Source organism: Tachypleus tridentatus, chromosome 9 (genome assembly GCF_004210375.1).
Source record: "Tachypleus tridentatus isolate NWPU-2018 chromosome 9, ASM421037v1, whole genome shotgun sequence".
Lineage (NCBI taxonomy): Eukaryota > Metazoa > Arthropoda > Merostomata > Xiphosura > Limulidae > Tachypleus > Tachypleus tridentatus.
In genome coordinates, this window is record NC_134833.1 from 85,268,475 (window position 1) to 85,287,350 (window position 18,876).

General features: G+C 32.6%; 1 protein-coding gene across 9 annotated transcripts in view; it reads left to right on the top strand.

The window, feature by feature from the left end:
• Window positions 1-782: 782 nt before the first annotated feature.
• LOC143225662 (3-hydroxyisobutyryl-CoA hydrolase, mitochondrial-like) overlaps window positions 783-18,876 on the top strand; it is a 36,570-nt gene continuing 18,476 nt past the window's right edge. For 3 of the 9 annotated variants that reach the window (XM_076455476.1, XM_076455478.1, XM_076455469.1), the window contains exons 1-6: window positions 1,152-1,302; window positions 3,309-3,469; window positions 4,925-4,958; window positions 7,785-7,922; window positions 15,017-15,101; window positions 18,126-18,206. In XM_076455476.1, the coding sequence (XP_076311591.1) occupies window positions 3,447-3,469; window positions 4,925-4,958; window positions 7,785-7,922; window positions 15,017-15,101; window positions 18,126-18,206 (361 nt within the window). In that variant the 5' untranslated portion in view covers window positions 1,152-1,302; window positions 3,309-3,446. Of the gene's footprint in view, window positions 874-915; window positions 1,040-1,151; window positions 1,303-2,129; window positions 2,217-3,308; window positions 3,470-4,924; window positions 4,959-7,784; window positions 7,923-15,016; window positions 15,102-18,125; window positions 18,207-18,876 lie in introns of those variants that run through there. The other 6 variants (XM_076455471.1, XM_076455473.1, XM_076455474.1 and 3 more) reach the window with 6 other exon arrangements.

An 18,876-nucleotide genomic window follows, 5' to 3' on the forward strand; every position in this document is an offset into this window, starting at 1 on the left:
CATTTTTTAAACTATACTGCATGTTACGTCCCATTACCCTACTCAATTGTTAGAGTGATTTGTTGTAGCCGTCCTGCTGATCTAAACTGATGCTTTGGAAACAGTTTAATGGGCTTTTCTTGGCTACTTCAAGTAGTTAGTTGAGTTTATATAAAATTTTGCCAGTTATGGCATCATGCTTTCATTGTTTACTAGAAGTTGTTAGTGGCGATTAAAAGGGTTATTTAGAGTTTTATCTATAATGTCATCAACATGGAATCGTTGATAATGCATCAAACAAACAACTAGTTTTATGTGTCTTGCAAATAGAGTTATATTACAATTTTGTCGTTTATATTAATTCTACTAAAATTATTGTGTGAAATATATTCATTTTTATTACTTTTCGTCTATTTCAATCTGTATTAGATATAGCTTGCCAGTACAGCGGCAAGTCTACGGACTTACAACGCTAAAATCAGAGGCTGAATTCCTCACGGCGGCCTCAGCAAATAATCTAATGTGGCTTTGCTATAAAACACATAGTTATAACCTTATTATTTTATATGAATAATCTTCGCTTCAGGTTATTTTTCAAGAGTTGTTTTTCTCGTTTGGGGAAGTCACCAATTATAGAATTGATACTCCTTTCGTTATTGTTTTTAAATCAAGCACAAAGTTACACAATGGGCTATCTGTGTTTTGCTCGCCACGAGTATCGAAACCCAGTTTTAGCCTTGTAAGTCCGTAAACATACCGCTGAGCCGCTGGGGGGCACTTCTTTCGTTTAAAATTAATTTGTGAAAAAATATTACAAGAATACCATGTAGTCAGCATGTGTGGCTGTTGCCTAACAGTGAGACCGAACAGATAGATTAACATGTCGTGCATTAGGTAAATTGTAAAAATCAATCGTCTATATTTCTATTATAAGCCTAAAAGGCTGAGCATTTTTAATAACCTCATCTGACTACTTTTCAGAGACTTCCGATCACTTAAGTTAAATAATAATCAACGTAAGTCAGTACCTGAATACTTCAGCTGGTTTACTGATCAACTGGTAGGGCTGGCAAATAGGCATCTGCTTTTATGCAATTTATTTTAATTACAGTATTTGTTTTCTTTTTTAGCTGTAGAATTAAGCGCTAATTCAAAACCATTGATTTAACTCTCACATATCGTTGTAGTCTCACCTGCCGTAAAATTCCAAACTTGAGCACGATGCTCGAAGTTCACAGTCACATGATCTAGATTATAATGGTAACTGACTCGAACTGTGTTTAAAATTTATAGTGTGTGGAGGAGATCTTCAGGTAGAGTAAGGTAGTTAGTTCAAATTTCTGAGTTTATTTTAATTATCTGTGACTACTCGTGGTTGATTAAGGTCCTGGGGCTGAATTTTTCTGGTGCGCATATTATGATTGTGATTAAAATTGTAAAAACTAAATCTCAAAACGGACCTTTCATTCACTCAAGCTTAGAAATTCAGTCCCGTTATCACCTGCATAAGTCGGCCACTGGTGACTAATAACAACAAAAGTATACTAAGTACGAGAAAATGAAGCCGAGATGAATATAGAATTACTATATTTTCAAGTTGGCTACATATGTAAGAATTTGACTATTAAGCAAGAGAGTAAAAATATTCTCAGTTCAAAAGATCAAATTCCTGAATGTTTAGAGCGTGAAAATTGAATCTTGTGACTTGTAACAGTAAAAACAACTAACTGCAGGAATTACTTGCACAGCAAGTTCATCGTTGTGAAAGTTGTTTTAACCATGTAATGATAACGGACGCTTTATTCTTTCATAGTTGCTCAAGTTTGTTCACTATTGAACAAATATGTAACAACCTGTTTTTTCATAAGTCACAACGCAGAGTAGTATTCAAAAATCAACAGAATAACGCCGATTGTTTTAATTAAGTCAACCAGTTTTACCGGAACAGGAATGTTTCAAAAGGTTGTTTTCCTGGATAAAAATTTTTTCCCTTGATTTTCTGAGACAAGGTTGTGTCTTTTTAACCAGATAAATTGTAAATGTAATTTTTTAGTACATTCATTTCTACGTTTGAATTAAGTAGGTGTAGTTTTTTTGTAAGTATTTTTGCAGCACATAAGTCCTTCATAAATTCTTTCTCATGATGTTAGCAGTGTCGTTGAGCATACACAACCTGAAGTGTATTATTTTTCATGAGGATTAACTGAAAAATGAAGCAGTACTACATTGATTTTCAGGTACTTTCTGATAAGCTTATTGGCCACTTTTCACAAGATATACACTGTGGAATAATAAAAAACTGACTTTTTATCTAACTAATAAAATCAATACCTACCAACAAATAGTACATTCTTAATAGACAGTTTTTAATAGTTGCTTTCACTGACTGATGACCTAGTGTCACATGGTAGTAAATCTGTCAACAGTAGGTTGTCCTGATAATTGTTTGCATCAGTAATACAGTATGAGATTATAATGTTAGACAGTGCAGTTAGTTGCTTTTTTATTATATCAGGGCTATTACGTTTTTATTATTTTACTTTTATGAAAGTTACCTATTTGCTGTAATTTGATATGTGAAATCAAGAGTTATTAAATATAATGTTTGTCTTTTACCTAAGATATATATATATATATATAATATCCATATATATATTTTTATCAATCTCCTAAATTTAGAAGTGGCTGTATACAAGACCTTAGTGAATGTAATTTTCTTAAAAAGCTATAAATATATAAGACCATTGTAATTTGTGTACATAATTTATTCCTAAACATCCTGGGTTTTAACATTTAGGTTTCTCACCTTACAGTCAAGTATGTGTATGTACAATATAGTTGTGTACATAGTTTGTTTTTCCTTTGTATGTATGTGTTCAACATTTTATGATAAATCTACATAAGTGAAGCTTGGTTACATGTTCTTTGTTATGTAGTTGAATTACATTGTCAAGATAAATATTTGGACAGAATGTGCCAGAAAGATAAATCTGTATGTAAAAACTATATATGATAACTGCAGAGCTCGCCAGAAAACTTTTAAATGCTTTAAATGGATACTAGATAAGCATAGTAGTTGTAGCTTCAAACATGTAGGTCTCTGTAACAAAAAACAAAAGTGAGTCTTGTTTAGTGTTATGTTTAGTGTTAATCATTTATTTGCTAAATTTGATTTTTGTTTGTAGAATGAAGCTGATATATTTAACTTAAGGCTTTATTAGGTTTTTAATTTGGAATTGATATTTTACTTGTAAAAAAGAAGCAGTTTCTTGTCGTTTGATTAAGTTAAGTATATTTGATGCAAACAAGGTTATTTTTATATATTCTAGATTTACAACTTCTCATCTGTACATCAGACATCAATTAAAGACACTACCTGAAAAACAGCTAGAAGTTGGCTATCACGTATTTGTTTCAGAAGAGTTAATGGCATCTTAGTGTTGGTTTTAATATAAAATCATTACAAAATGACACTGAGAATGGTCAGAAGGTTAGTTGATTAACCTTCTAGTATTGTTTATGTGTAAGGTGCATTGTACAAACAGTTGTGAAGATGATTGATATGTGCTATGTTTTTTTGTTTTTTTTTAATTATGTAAAAATTTGGCAAGTTCTTTATTCTGAGCAACTAGTTTAAGAATTTGATATAAATTCAGCAAACAGGATTTGATTTAGAATTATTTTAATGGATTCAACTTTAGTTTTGTTGTACATGGTAGGCAGAAATGTTGTAATAGGCTGTTACAATAGAAAATGGTGTTTTAAAATATGTGGGGATAATATTCCAGTTCACATAACACTGAAAAATTACCTGATTTCTTTCTTTGTTCTCGCAAGCTTAAACATTGTGGCAACTTGTAGTCCAAATTAACATTGAGCATAACTTCACAACAGTACTAATCTTAATTATACAACTTCATAGATGATGAAGCAAGTAATTAAAATTGACCACTGACTCGTGAATTACAAGCTGAAACAAAAATATTGACTTATTCACTCTAATGACTAAACACAATTGTAACTTTATACTTATAATCTACTACTTTAATATGACATCGAAAGATTAAGAACTTTCTAAGTCTGTGTTATTAAACTTTGATCTTGTCATCATATGGCGTCTAATCAACATCTAAATTACAGAATAAATTGAGTTTGTTTTTTCTTTTTATAACAATATATGACATATATAAAAAAAATGAAGACACTAAAGTACTATCAACAGAATTTTAAAATAAGTCATTAAGTAGTCACACTTCACTTGGGGAAATACTATGTATTTAAATAACATAAGAAGTAGTAAGTACTATTGTGGTACTTTAACCTTTTTTTCTTTTATTTCCTCAGCTCAGAAACAAATCCAGGAAATCTTGAACACCAGTTGAGTGCTATCAACTAAATTGAGGGTGTTAATGTAGGATTTCTCAAATTTTTGTCAGCTATGCCCCATATATTTTTTTAAATGAGTGAATTAAGCGACGAGACATAATATACAGATATGCATTAAAATATTCTGGGTTTTCTAGTAAATATGTATTATTTTCATCAATAAAAACTGTACTAAAACAATTTTCCAGTATTGCACTCTTTACCATTAGTGTTCATTCCTCCTCAAGAGATCATTTGTGCTTCACTAGGGTGCACATCCCACACTAGCAATTGCTATGAAGATGCTATATTCTTTAACAACTCAAACTAATATACTGTAAACAATCTTCCAGGATGAATAAGTAGTTATGGAGGCTCCACGTGGCAAAATTGTATATGCATGTGTGTATACTTCGTAGGTACTAGTATACAAATTTGATTTGTAAAAAATGGTAGTGACTTCCTACTGTTCTCATGTCACTAAAAATGCTTCACAATAAACAAGATTTATGGTCTATTAGTGAAAAAAAAATGGATTTTTTGATATAATAATTTTTTTTAACTGTGTATTTTATAATAGGTTCTGTTGGAAAAGACTGGCTTCTTCCATATTGGTAGGTTACTAATTATTAAGATGACAAGACAGAGAAACTTAGCATAAAAACTATTAAAACCAGTGATGTTGCTACAGTAACAGAGTATGTTTTTATGTTACATGTAATATTTTTGTTCATATACAATAAAATACAATTCATGGGAAGTAATCACAATAGCTTATAAACTGGATATAGTTAAGAAGTTGAGAAGTGATGTTTTATGATTGTCCTTCAGTTAAAAAAATTGTTGAATGTTTTAAGGGTTTCATATTGCTATCAAGTCATTACTGTAAAACAGTTTTGTGAATGTCTTGAAACATTAGAATTGCGTTTTCAGAAGTCTGATGTTAGTTTGTATCTGATACAGTGTATTGCAACTTAAGTAATAATTTCTTATTTAAGACAAAATATGGGTGTGGTAATTATTCATTTGAGATTTTGTAGTAAATTTCCTTACCAATGCTTGTTTGGGCATAAAGTTATGAAATAAACAATTCTTCACTGAAACCTGAAGAAAAAACGCACTAGTAGTCGAAAATGACACTTCAAACACTGACGTGAATCAAGCTTGTAAAATCACACAAAATTAATATTCTCGTGATGTACAACTTATCAGTTCAGGAAGTTTAATATTCTATTTAAAAAAATATATAGAACATTATTCAATTAGTATTAATCGTAGAAATAATTCATTTAAATTCTTGTTTTTGTTGGTGTGTGAGAAACTGAAAAATCACAATTGTTAATATTTAGTGATTAAACTCCTTTTGTAATACACTTATGGCAAACGGGGGCGTAGATTTTTATACCTGATGGTGGGTATGATTTTTGCAACCACTTAGGTGAACTGTTCAATTTGCAAATTGGTATAATCTGATTACGTGAACCTGAGAGCTGTAAACATGCAGTCACAGAGTAATCTTGTTGCCACGATACTTGCATGTATACTTAGGCCTACTGACTGATACTTACGAACTGTCGCTTAGATCAAAAAGCTTAGAAGCACGCCTATATTAAAGATGTACATTTTAGCTACTGAAAAAGCCTACATCTAGGCCTAATTATGTAACTTGATTGATAAGAACACAAGAATCACAAGAACATACACACTATTGGTAGGCCTGTGATGTAATAAAACAATTCCTCAAACCAAAGTGTAGGGGGGGATGATTGTATGCACCATACACGTCATTAAGTAGTCACACTTCACTTGGGGAAATACTATGTATTTATATAACATAAGAAGTAGTAAGTACTATTGTGGTAGACTTTTATCAAGTCTAATCTTAATGTATACCCTTCATTCCCCCAGGATCTATGTCCCTGATGGCAAACATAGATGAGATAATTAATCAGATCAAAACAGTTTGCAAATTTTAGAAAACTTTTTTTAAATGTTTGATATTTGTCCTTAAAATGTAAGGTGCTTTTTAAGTTTACAAGTGTTTACTGATTGATTAATCAACAACTAAATTAATTCATTAGTCCAGTGCTTCTCAAAACCATGGTTCATGCAAGCAAAATAAATAATAATGATAAATTTAGAGACATGTTCTGCCACCCACTTGCCTTCTCTCTAGTTAGCAGTTAAAAATTAGTGATACTGGCAAATAATTGTAATAATTCTGATTTTGATTATTTGATTATTTTTGTAACAATTTAATTGTAATTTCAAATAATCAACTGTTGAAATAGCCAGACTAAGTTTGTTTCATCAGTTTAACTTGCCTGATACGAATTAGTGTAATCACTACTTGAAAGTAATTAATTGTATCATCTAGTATGCCCAGCTTTTATCAAGTCTAATCTTAATAAAGAATTGCATCACATGCATTAAGTTTATAGTTAAATTTCTATTTTATTATGCAGATATGTTCTTTAGATTTATTTGCTTTGGTGCCACATTAAATAAAAAATCAATTTTATAACTTAGTTACATGTTTTCATACTTATTCATGATATGGTAAAAGTGCCAAAAACTTGCTCGTTTTCTTAAAATTTAATCTTTAACATCAATGATTCTGCTGGGCTGAATAGAGTCGATAGGTTCAAAACTGCAGTACTAAGTAGATCAAAAATATCCATGTGTTTAATGTAAAAAAACAAACAGTACTTATCAGAAAAATAATTAAAACTAAGTCTTTGCACAGTCAGCTCGGCATAGCTAGGAGGTTAAGGCACTCAGCTCGTAATCTGAGGGTTGCAGTTTCAAATCCCCATCGCACCAAACATGCTCATCCTCTCGGCTGCAGGGGCATTATAATGTGACAATCAGTTGCACTATTCATGGGTAAAAGAGTAGCCCAAGCATTGGCAGTGGGTGGTTATGACTAGTTGCCTTCCTTCTAGTCTTACACTTCTAAATTTGGGATAGATATTCCTTGTGTAGCTTTGTGTGAAATTCAAAGAACAAACCTTACACAGTCATTTTGCAACGTTTTTGCTCATTTACATACACTTATTGCTATTTTTGATCACAAGCATGTATACTCTAACAGATAATATGAACTTTTAGTTCAGAAATTACTGTGAATATCTTAACACTAAAGCATTCACAGTTTCTAATTAATATACATTTTTACGTTGAAAAGCAACTGTATTATTGTCATTAAAAAAGCAAAATAAGTAAAACATTTTTTGTGCTATATCATTAGACATAACACAAGTACTAGTTGATCAGCTTACATGCAATATACCTTAAAGAATCAAAGTAAAAATCATTAATTATCATATTACATTGTCTTGATCTGATTGTATAATATGTATTGTTAAGTTAATAGAATTCTTTTAACAGACATTCATTTTCTGTAAGCAAATTTATAATTATTTTCTTATTATAAACAGAGAAGTTTTAGCACAGTGACTACAGATGAAGTTATTCTGGAGAGAATTGGAAACAAAGGGATAGTGACTTTAAATCGACCAAAGGCTTTGAATGCTCTCAGTATGACAATGATCAGAAAGATTTTAAATCAAATGAAGGTATATGTTGCTCATAATTCTTAGTTTCAGATAAATATTTTCATTTACAGTTTCTCTTTTCAGTTGTAATGAGACTTCATCATATACTTTGATTCAGTGAAACATAACCTTAGGGGTAGTTTAATACAAATAAAATGCATGTAAAATTATTTCATTTGATATTTAATTACTGTATCTAAAAGTTTTCATTTAAAGTATTGGAATTTAAAAAAGTAGATGTAAGTTTTATGTTTGAGTTACAGCTAACATTGTTTTAACAGTTGTCAATATAAACAGCACATACATGTAACACGCACTCAACCACTCGTACACAAATACACATATTTCTGACAGAATACTTTACTGAAAGTGTTAAAAATAATTTTATTTTCATTATTTTCTTGTGTTACTAATGAATTGATTTTTGTAAATGTTTTGCTCAGCTTTAAATTCTGTTTCCTTGAAATATAAATTAGCTAATACATATCAGTTTTTAATATGTGATATGAACATTTGACATGTATAATTTTTATATATAAAGAATTTTATACATATAATACTTACTTCATTGATATATTTCATAAATTAGATTCTTTTATGGTAACTTACCTCTCTCACAGATATAACTATTCATATTCAGTGCTGCCCTCTATATGTAAAAATTGTTTTGTATGCCACATACTCCACTATCAGTGTGGCTCAACTGCATCTCACATTTCAATTACCATGTAACAATGCTCCACCGGTATGAGTGCAACACGTCCTCCTGAAACATGTGATTCTTCTCTATTTGATTGCCCTAAACTATCACTTTAAATTTGGGCAGAAAATAAAAGCACTGGTTTTCATTGGAGAGAACAGGTGGTAAATGTTAGCAGAGGTAAATATCTATCAGAAATATATTTTAAGTAGGGGAAAATTGGAACTTAGTGTGATAACTTACCTATTTTCACAAATAATTATACTGTTATCATGACATTTTTTGTTTGTGCTCTCTTCCTTCATTTCATTTGAGAATTCATATGAAGTGGACTTGTTTTTTTTTATTTAAAATTATCACTTGGTTTCCCAGAGTTTTTCTTTTCACTTTGAAAAGTAATTTCATTTACTTTCAGCACATTTAAAAGTTTCATGTGGCAATACTTGACAGAAGGATTGTCAGCTTTCTTGTGTAAGGAGATTGATAGTTGTATGAGTTGACCTTTTTGGGCTTTGAGTTTGGGGTCCCACACATTTTGACTGTGGTCTGTTGACCTCGGACAGATAAGCTGTTATCCTGTTGTAATTTTCTAATTTTTTTTTATCCTATTATTTGTTGCTGTTTGGGTTCAATAATTGTAGTTAGATTTATAAATACTTATTGTAAAGTGACAGTTTTCAAATAGAGTTTAGTAATTTCCTTTGTACTACAATGTGAGATCAGGATGAACATGTCTGTTATTTTTGCCTTATCATTGTCATTCATTTCACTCGTAAATTGTAAATGAGGTTAATTATAGTGTTTTCTCCAACAAATAACTTCTAATAAATTTTTGTCAGTACATACTTAATTTTACAACATAAAAACTATTTAATTTTCATAATTACTTTTTTTCTACTTTTTACAATTAATTTAATTTGGGTAAAGTACTGTTCTTTCGTGGAAATGGTAGAACGTCATTTGTGGCGACAAGACACCAGTTACAATAGATTTATTTAAAACCTAGGGTATACAGTCATGAGTGGGTACAGAAGTCAACCAACTCAAAGAAATTTACAAGTAAAGCAAAGAATAAACAATACCAAGTCCAGTTCTACTCCAAAAGGTGTACACTTTGTTAACAGTGATTAACATATGAAGGCTTATAATTAATGTAAAATAATAACATTGATTCATTAAAAGTTTACACTTTCCATAACTTGTGTTAGTTACATAATGCTTCTAATCCTGTCAACATTAATTATATGACTTTAACAACTTTTGCTTTATATGTCATATATTATTTGGCAGTATTGTTAGTTGAAGGAGAGTACAATTACAGCTTACTTGGAATTAGTATAGTGCAAGTCTTGCATGTGTTTATAAACTGCCATTTTCTGTTTGTGTATCTCAGGAACTTAGCTAGAATAACTGGAACTTTCTGGAGCAACTTTGAGGCTATGGCACTCTGATGTTGGGGGTAACCAGCTACTTATTGTCCAGAGACATGAATTTTTATATGGTGTTGCAGCATAATACATTCAGACTAATATGGATAGACTTTGAGGTGATTGGTCCAGCAATTAGAATGGACTCATCTCTTTTTAGTGATTGATGCTCAGTGACTCAGGACTGGATATCAAATGATATAAAAGGTTAGGTATGTATACAATTTCTCATCGTGTCTAGTCTGTCCTGTGTAAACGTCTTTTCAACTGGGTAACATATGTTGCTACATTGTTGGTACTTTATGGATACTTTCACATCTGTTAACACATTTGCTTAAACTTACATAACCATCTAGTTGTGTAATCTTATAGGAGAATCCTCTCACTTCTTATGACTATGCAGACGATGCGAGTTGTTCTTGAGAGATGTGTTTAATGTTTGACTTTTAACATTCAACTACTAGTATTTTGCAGCTCATTCACAAGTCTGTGGCTTAGCTAATAAGAAAACTTAGTCAAAGCATGTGTTTGTTTTGTTTTTAAAGTGACAGCTTAGTAAAAAATTTGTTTAATGTTTTGCAACATGGCCATAAGTCTGTTGTTAGCCCACGTGGAAGTGTAGTTGTGAAGCATTTGTTTATTTTAGATGCTTCATTTGTTAAAGGCCCTAGAGCCAGGGTCCCCCCAACCTTCTCCAAATATTGTTCAATTTCTTCCTAAAGCTGTTTGGGACAATTTAGAATTTCGACATTTTCCTCCACCTGGTTTTACCTTGTTTCTCATACCTCTTCTGCAGAATCTCTTAGGCCTACCTAAGCCCTATTTAGACAGGTTTTCAAGTAATTTGTTTTGTCCACTCTTTCTCCAAACATTATCGTTCATGTTGGGCCATTATTTCTTGCCCTTCATGGGTTTGGGTTAATTGTCCCTTAGCTTGCCATAAGGTGGACTGTTTTTATTTTATTTTCTGCACTTAGAAACTCTGTCCCTCACTAAGTTCTTCCTCTATTAATTCTTGTACAAGAATTGTTCACTGTAGATCTTTTTTGAGAGATGTTCTACTTGATACTTGGGGATACCTCCTCTCCTCTTACTTCCACATTGGGGTGATTGCTGTCTTTGGCTCTTTCTTTGCACACTTGGCTTCTTTGCTTTTAGGATTTTCTGGGATAAGTCACTGTCTTACACCAAGATTGTTTATCATCCACTCCTGTTTGGGATTTATGGCCAGCTCTTTTTTTTTTTTTATACACTTATACATTTTTAGGAGGGGGTTACTCCTGTGACTGAAGGTCATGTAGGAGATCTGTGATGCTTCATTTAATTTTTTTTTTGGTTTTCATTAATCTCATTCTGGGCCATTTCATTCTTTATTATGTTTCCTGTTTGGCACCTTCTCATCATTTCTCTCTCCTACCTTTAAGGGTGCATCCATTACTCATGTATATTCAATGCATGTTGAAGTATTTTTGAATGATCTGTCCTGCCCCAATCATCTCTTGTTTTTTAATCATTTTAATATGTTGTCTGCAATCACATACTGATGGGCCATTTCTCTAGAACTGAGGATGCCTAAGGTAGATGTTTCATATTCATACACACATTCCTATTTTTCATGCCTTTTATGCTATTTTAGGTTTGTTCACCATGGGTTTGGATACCAGTTTTGCATCTTACCCTTCAACCTTGTTTTACATACATCAGTTTTTTTATTGAGTGGTCAGTTTTACTTGACTTCAGCATGATGAGGGATTGTACTTATATGGTAACTTAGTCATCTGGCTTTTGTTAGCTCATTTCTCACTGGAGTTGTCATGGCATACTCAACTGCTTCTTATATACGCAGCTTGGGAGGTTGGAATTTCCTGTTATAAAAGTCTTTCCCATTACCTGCCTAACTTTCTGGGAGTGTCTTTTTCAACATCCAACACTATTGGGCCTATACATCTTCTCTTCAACTTCTTTTGATGGAACTTTCAGTTGACTGTAGAGTGGTGATGTTCTGCTGGTGGAAATCAGATGCCCTTCAGTTTGATACTTCATCTCTGAATGTGTCTATCCAAGGGGATGTTGTAGCTTTAGAGTGAACTGTCGAAATTTTCAATTCACCCATTCATTTGGGATCCCTTATCACAGATGTTGGTTCCAGTGGCTAAGTTTTGTATTCAGAGCAGGACCAACCAATCAACACAAGTCCTCACACGTATATTATTGGTATGTCTTGCATATTGCTAAAGAGTCGTGGGTCACAGTTGATGAACATTCAGCTTGCTACAGTTCTTCCTCTTGTGCTACTCCCTTGAGGATTTCCATGTGGAGAAGATGATACTGCACAGGAAGGGTGTTTCCTGTCTGATTGGTTTTCAGTGGAATGTTGCACAATGCAGGGACTTCTTGTTTATTATAGTCATCTGGATGTTGGGGTTCAAGGTCAGTGACCTGTTCACAGATCAGTGAGTGTGATATCTCCTTCTGGTCTGCTAATCTTGAGGTGAAAATGGTATGATACTCTTTCCTACCCATACCTGATGGCTAAGTTTTGGATTGTATTTGACTTATCTCCAGAATGATCCTGTTTGCCACTCCCACTTGAATGTTGGTTCTTGGTGGCTATGTTTTGGATGCAGTTAACTTGCCATGTAGAGTCTTTCACACCCTAGCCACTCTACACCTTGGGGCACATCTCTTACTCTTACCTCATCCACATCTCTCTCTATCAAGGGATTGAGATTCTGATGCCATGCAGTTCAGATCTGTATTCAAACACTGTTCTCTCCATTTTGGATGTGCTCCTCTCTTTTTCTATCCACATTCCCAACACCTTTTTCTGCTTTGGGCATGGAATATTCCTGATACAGATGTGATGCATTCTCCCATGCAGTATTCTCTACTGCACGGATTCTCACTTTTCAGATGCTCTTTGAATGATTTTGAAGAGTGCTTCTTTCTTTCCCTGGTATTGGGAAATTCCACTATTCAGTGTGAGATTCTAGCTCTATCTGTGAAAAGAGGTAATTTACCATATTAGAAGTTATAATTTTCCTCTACTTAAAATATATTTCTAATAGGTATTTAATTTCTGGTCATACTTCTCACTCTTTCTCCCCACTAAGAACTGGTACTTCCATTTTTTGCAACAACTCAAAGTGATAGTTTGGTAGAACTGAATGGAGAGAGCAATGTATTATTAGGATGGTAGAGTTCATTGGAGCTCATCCTATTGGTGAGGCACATAAGAGCTCAAGGTTAGTGGTAAGTAAAGGGCAGAACTGAACAAGAAAAGCTGTGTCTGTGAGAGAAGGTACAGTCATGTGAAAAAGTTAGGACACCCTATGAAAGCCTCTGTATTTGTGTAACATTTTTTGATATACAGTTATTTAATCTCAATTTCAACAATACTGAGAGATTATAGGAATATAACTAAACAATTAAAACTGAAGAAAAGTCTTTTCAAGATCTTCTGTAAATGTAATTCTACAAAAATGCATATTCTGAGGAAAAAGTTAGGACACCCTACCCCTAATAGCTAGTGTTACCCCCTTTGGCTGAAATAACTGCAGTGAGATGCTTCTTGTAGTGATCTACCAGTCTCTGACATCACTCTGAAGAAAGTTTGCCCCACTCCTCAATGCAGAATTCTTTCAGTTGTGAGAAGTTTTTGGGGTTTCTTGCATGTACAGCCCATTTCAAGTCACCCCACAGCATCTCAATGGGATTAAGATCTGGGCTTTGACTTGGCCATTCCAGGACTCTCCATTTCTTAGTTTTCAGCCAGTCCTTGATGGATTTACTGGTATGTTTTAGGTCATTGTCGGTTGCATGGTCCAGTTCCGCTTCAGCTTTAATTTTCGTGCAGATGGTCTCACATGATCCTCAAGCACCCTCTGATACACAGTAGAATTCATGGTGGATTCTGTGATTGTGAGTTGTCCATCATCTGTCCAAAGAACATTATTCCAGAAGTCCTGGTCTTTGTGTACATTCTCTCTGGCAAACTTCAGTCTGGCCTTGATGTTTCTCTTAAAGAGCAAAGGTTTCCTCCTTGCACACCTCCCATGCAAGTTAAACTTGTGCAGTCTTTCTGATTGTAGAGGCATGCACTTTCACATCAACAGCAGCCAGAGCCTGCTGTAGGTTCCATGATGACATGTTAGAGTGTTTGGAGACCTCTTTTAGCATCTAACGGTCTGCTCTCAGAGTGAACTTGCTTGGACGACCAGACCTGGGCATGTTGGCAGTTGTTTTGAAATCCCTTCACTTGTCGACTATTTTCGGACAGTGGAATGGCTGATTTCAAAATCTTTTGGGATCTTTTTAAATCCCTTACCAGACTCATAAGCTGCTACAGTTTTCTTTATGAAGACCTCAGACAGCTCTTTTACTCTCACCATGGTGCTCACTCTCACTTCAACAGTCAGGAGCACACCAAACTAAATGTCTGAGGTTCAAATAGGGCAAGTTTCATTCAAAATGCTGAATAACGATCTTCTTATCATGTGCACCTGATGTGATACACTTGTGTGTGAGTTGAGCCATTTTAAGTGGGAATAAGTATGGGGGTGTCCTAACTTTTTCTTCAATTAGAATATGCATTTTTGTAGAATTACATCTATAGAAGATCTTGAAAAGTCTTTTCTTCAGTTTTAATTGTTTAGTTATATTCCTATAATCTCTCAGTATTGTTAAAATTGAGATTAAATATCCAAAAATGTTACTTTCATAGGGTGCCCTAACTTTTTCACATGACTGTAAGTACCAGTCAGAAATTACATTTTCAGTACAAGGAAATTATAACTTATTGTGTAAGAAGATATACATAGCTTAATAGTGAGTTCATTTCTCTTTCATCTTGTCAAGATATAAACTTGTTCAACTCAAAAATCAAATTTAAAATTTTTATTTGCTTGAATTAATCATTTAGTACAACACTGTACAGTAGTACTTGCTTGTTATAGTTCCTTGATAGTGTTATTTATATCTGATTTTAGGCTTGGAAAGAAGACTCCAGTGTGAAGATGATTGTAGTTAAGGGGACAGGGGACAAAATCTTTTGTGCTGGTGGTGATGCTCGAGGTAAATAATATATAATATTGATGCTTTTAGCACATTTTTGGAGTAATAGAAAAATTTTCAAAGTTTTCAGTTTACTTGATTATAAATAATTGTTGTAGGCAGGGGCGTAGATTTTTTGCACCCGATGGGGGAGGGGATGATTTTTGCAACCACTTATGTGGACTGTTCAATTTGCAAGTTGGTAATCTCTGATTATGTGAACCTGAAAGCTGTAAATATACAGTCACAGAGTGAATCTTGTTGCCACTATACTTGCATGTATACTTAGGCCTACTGACTGATACTTATGAACTATCGCTCAGATCGAAAAGCTTAGAAGCACGCCTATATTAAAGATGTAGATTTTGGCTACTGAAAAAGCCTACATCTTGGCCTAATTATGTAATTTGATTGGTAAGAACAGGAGAATCACAAGAACAAACACACAATTTGTAGGCCTGTGATGTAATAAAACAATTCCTCAAACCAAACTGTAGGGGGGGATGATTGTATGCACCATACCCTCCTCCTAAAATGAAGGGAGGGATGTATACCCCCATCTCTTCCATGATCTAAGCCCCTGGTTGTAGGTTCTTGTTGGGAGCTGTTTCTTCATTTGAGCTACATCCTATTATCTTAATTTGTAGGTTGTTTACTGGTTTTCAATGTTGCTCTTTACAGAAAAAGAGTAAGGAAAGTTGTAAGAAACATGCAACTGAAGCAAAAAACAAAAGTCTTCTGTCTCACTACATTCTCTGGCATATGGAATACCAGTATACACGTAGCATTTAACGTAATTGGATATAGTTTGAAAGAGGAAACACTTTCAATCAAGGAGAATTTATGTAATAGATTATATAAACCAAGGTGGAACAAGATTTAGTATAATTTGCCTTTAATTGTGAAAATGTGAGTTGTTATTCTCAGTATTTTGTACTCTTTCTCATTATTGTTTGTATATACTAGTAGGTTAGTTGTAACAAAATTGGCAATGAAGCAGTAGCTTAATTTTAATACTTTGATATCCATAATTGAACAAAGCATCAAACTGAGTCTTGAAGTAGATCTTGCCATAACCAATCTTTAATTTTATATGGAATCTACCTTGTTTCTAAGACTTGCATGTTAATGCTGAACTTGTGGAATTTCCTCCGTTAATAACAGTAACATATTTCTCCCCAAAATTAAGTTTGTACTCCAATGCCAATCCACTTATGTATGCCTGTATGGCCAGTTATATAAAACTTTGAATTTAAATATGCTTAAGTTGTAAGGACATGATGTAATTGTCATAACAAGTGGAAACTTGATGATTATATTCAAGTTAAATATGACTTCACAAGTAATCGTGTTTTTTTATTGATAAATATTCATTGTAGAAATTTATTAAGTTTCTATGTGTTTATTAGGTTCTACAAAATTACATAAAGACAACTAAATAAAATCTTGTATTTATATCTTGGGGCTATGGAATTGAATTTGATACCTATGATAAAATATTGTTGGTATATTTAAAGAAAGTCAAAAATATTTTGTTTAATTTGATCATGAAGATATCTGTATTTATGTTTTAAAATAAAGAGAACACTAAATAAAATCAGAGGTAATAATATTTAGTCAGTAGATATTGGGATGGTCAAGGTACTCAATACAAATATTTACACTAAATAAACCAACAATGACAGAGTTTTACTTTAAAAACTGATTGCCACTCACTTTCATTTGTTTCTCTACCCAACAAGGCAAGAAACCATTTCTAAGATACCAATCCACAAAGTAACCAACCAACCTATCAAATTGTTCATCTTGTTTCAGTCAAGATAACATTACAACTACTTTCTCACTAATGTCCGTTTAAACCTAAATCCACTCTGTGTTTTGGGTCAGTGTAAAGTGCATACTGGACTTTAATATTACTACAGTTGCAAATTATACAGGGTGTTTGGAAAATCACTGTGCACTTATATTTATTAACAGACAAAACTGCACAGTGACTTTCGGAACACCCTGTATATCCTTGACTGTTGGCATGCAGTTTGTTTATCATAATATCATGGTAATGTCAGGTAAGGCATCAGCGTAGTGTAGCTAAAAGCATAGGACTTACGCACAAGGAAAACCAAGTTGAGACTAAAACGTCTTATTTATTACAGATTCTCGCTACAAGGTCATTTGAATTGAAGGATCTCATAACCATTTTGTACTCCTGAATTGTACTGTAATATTAAATACTAATATTCAAAGTTATGTAAGGTTGATTGTGTGTATAGCTGTATGATCCCTATATCCTTGTTTGTATTCTTTTCTGGCAGTGCCATCCCTCCATAATTTTATATTTATAAATTGTTCTTTGTTACTTAAATATATAAGGATTATGTACTTGCCTCTTTGTTGAAAGGTAATTTAAAGAATTCTGTTACAAGTAATTATTACAAGGCATTATGTGTTAGAAATTTCTTTATGTATGTTATGTGAGTAAAGTTAAAAAGGAAATTATATTAGAAGAGAAAACAATCAAGAAGAATCACTGTTATTGTATGTGTAGAGACTGAAAAACATTTTAGTCTCATTTTAGACCTGTTATGGAAATTTGATTAGTTGGGACACAACAATAAACAATTGCTAAATGTTAAGTCAAGAAGTGCCTGGATGCCTTTTGGAGATTTCATGTAAAAAAATATTTGTGTTATTTATTAAAAGGCCTTCTGGGCATATTAGGTGAAAATGAGAATTAGGTGAGGAGTTTTCACTGGTAGAAAAAAAAATATTATTTCCATGTGCTTCTTTATCATGAAACAGTAAAGTATCGAAACATGTGTAAAAATGGTACAATTTGGGTTGATATTCCTTATGTGATTTTATATATATATATATATATATATATATGTGGAGTTTAAGTTAGCTTTTTCTGTGAAAATTATTTCAGGCAATATACTTCAATGAGCACTTCACATGTTGAAAAATAATTAGATATTTTTGCAATACATTCTTTCTGTAAAGTGTAACACAGTTTGTTTTGCAATAATTTGTTACTTCTTACTTAAGCTGTTGCTCTGGCTGCAAAGAAAGAAGATCCTTTAACTGAAGAATTCTTTAGAGAAGAATATAGGCTAAATTTTCTGATTGGTAAGACAAATTATTGTGTTTAACTGTTATCATTAATTAGTATGGAAAATATGTTTTGTAGAAAACTAACAGTGTGTGCATGTGAAAGTATCACTCTGAAGTAAGGAGCAAACTAGTAATAAGGAATGAAGAATTTGAAGAGAAAATGGCAGTTATTGGTTATTTAAAGTAGTCATTAAAATAAAAAATAACTAATATAAAAAACATACTGCTTGGAATATTATGAAATTTAAGGTAGGAGTCATGCATGTTAATTCAAATTACATAAGATAATCACATTTTTATTAAATATTGCTAATATGGTATGATGGACAAAAATGGTTAAACATGCAATATCATTGGAAAACATACTACTGCTATTAATGATAATAGAAATGTTGATGTATTAATAATTGAAGTAAGTAGAAATATTTACTGGATAGCTGTAACTTGTGTCTTTGGCTGCAGTTTTTGGAAATTGCTACTCAAATATAAATTGTGTTTTAACTTCATTAATTCACATTCAAACAACTTTATTAACGAGCAGTGACTTAAGAAATTGCAGAAATTATAAAATATAGATAACAGATAATAAATATTAAAATTCAGTATTGTACTAGGAGAATAACTTAATGAAAGTATGTTAATGTATCCAGATTAAACACTGTTTTCATAATAACAGTCTGTAAAT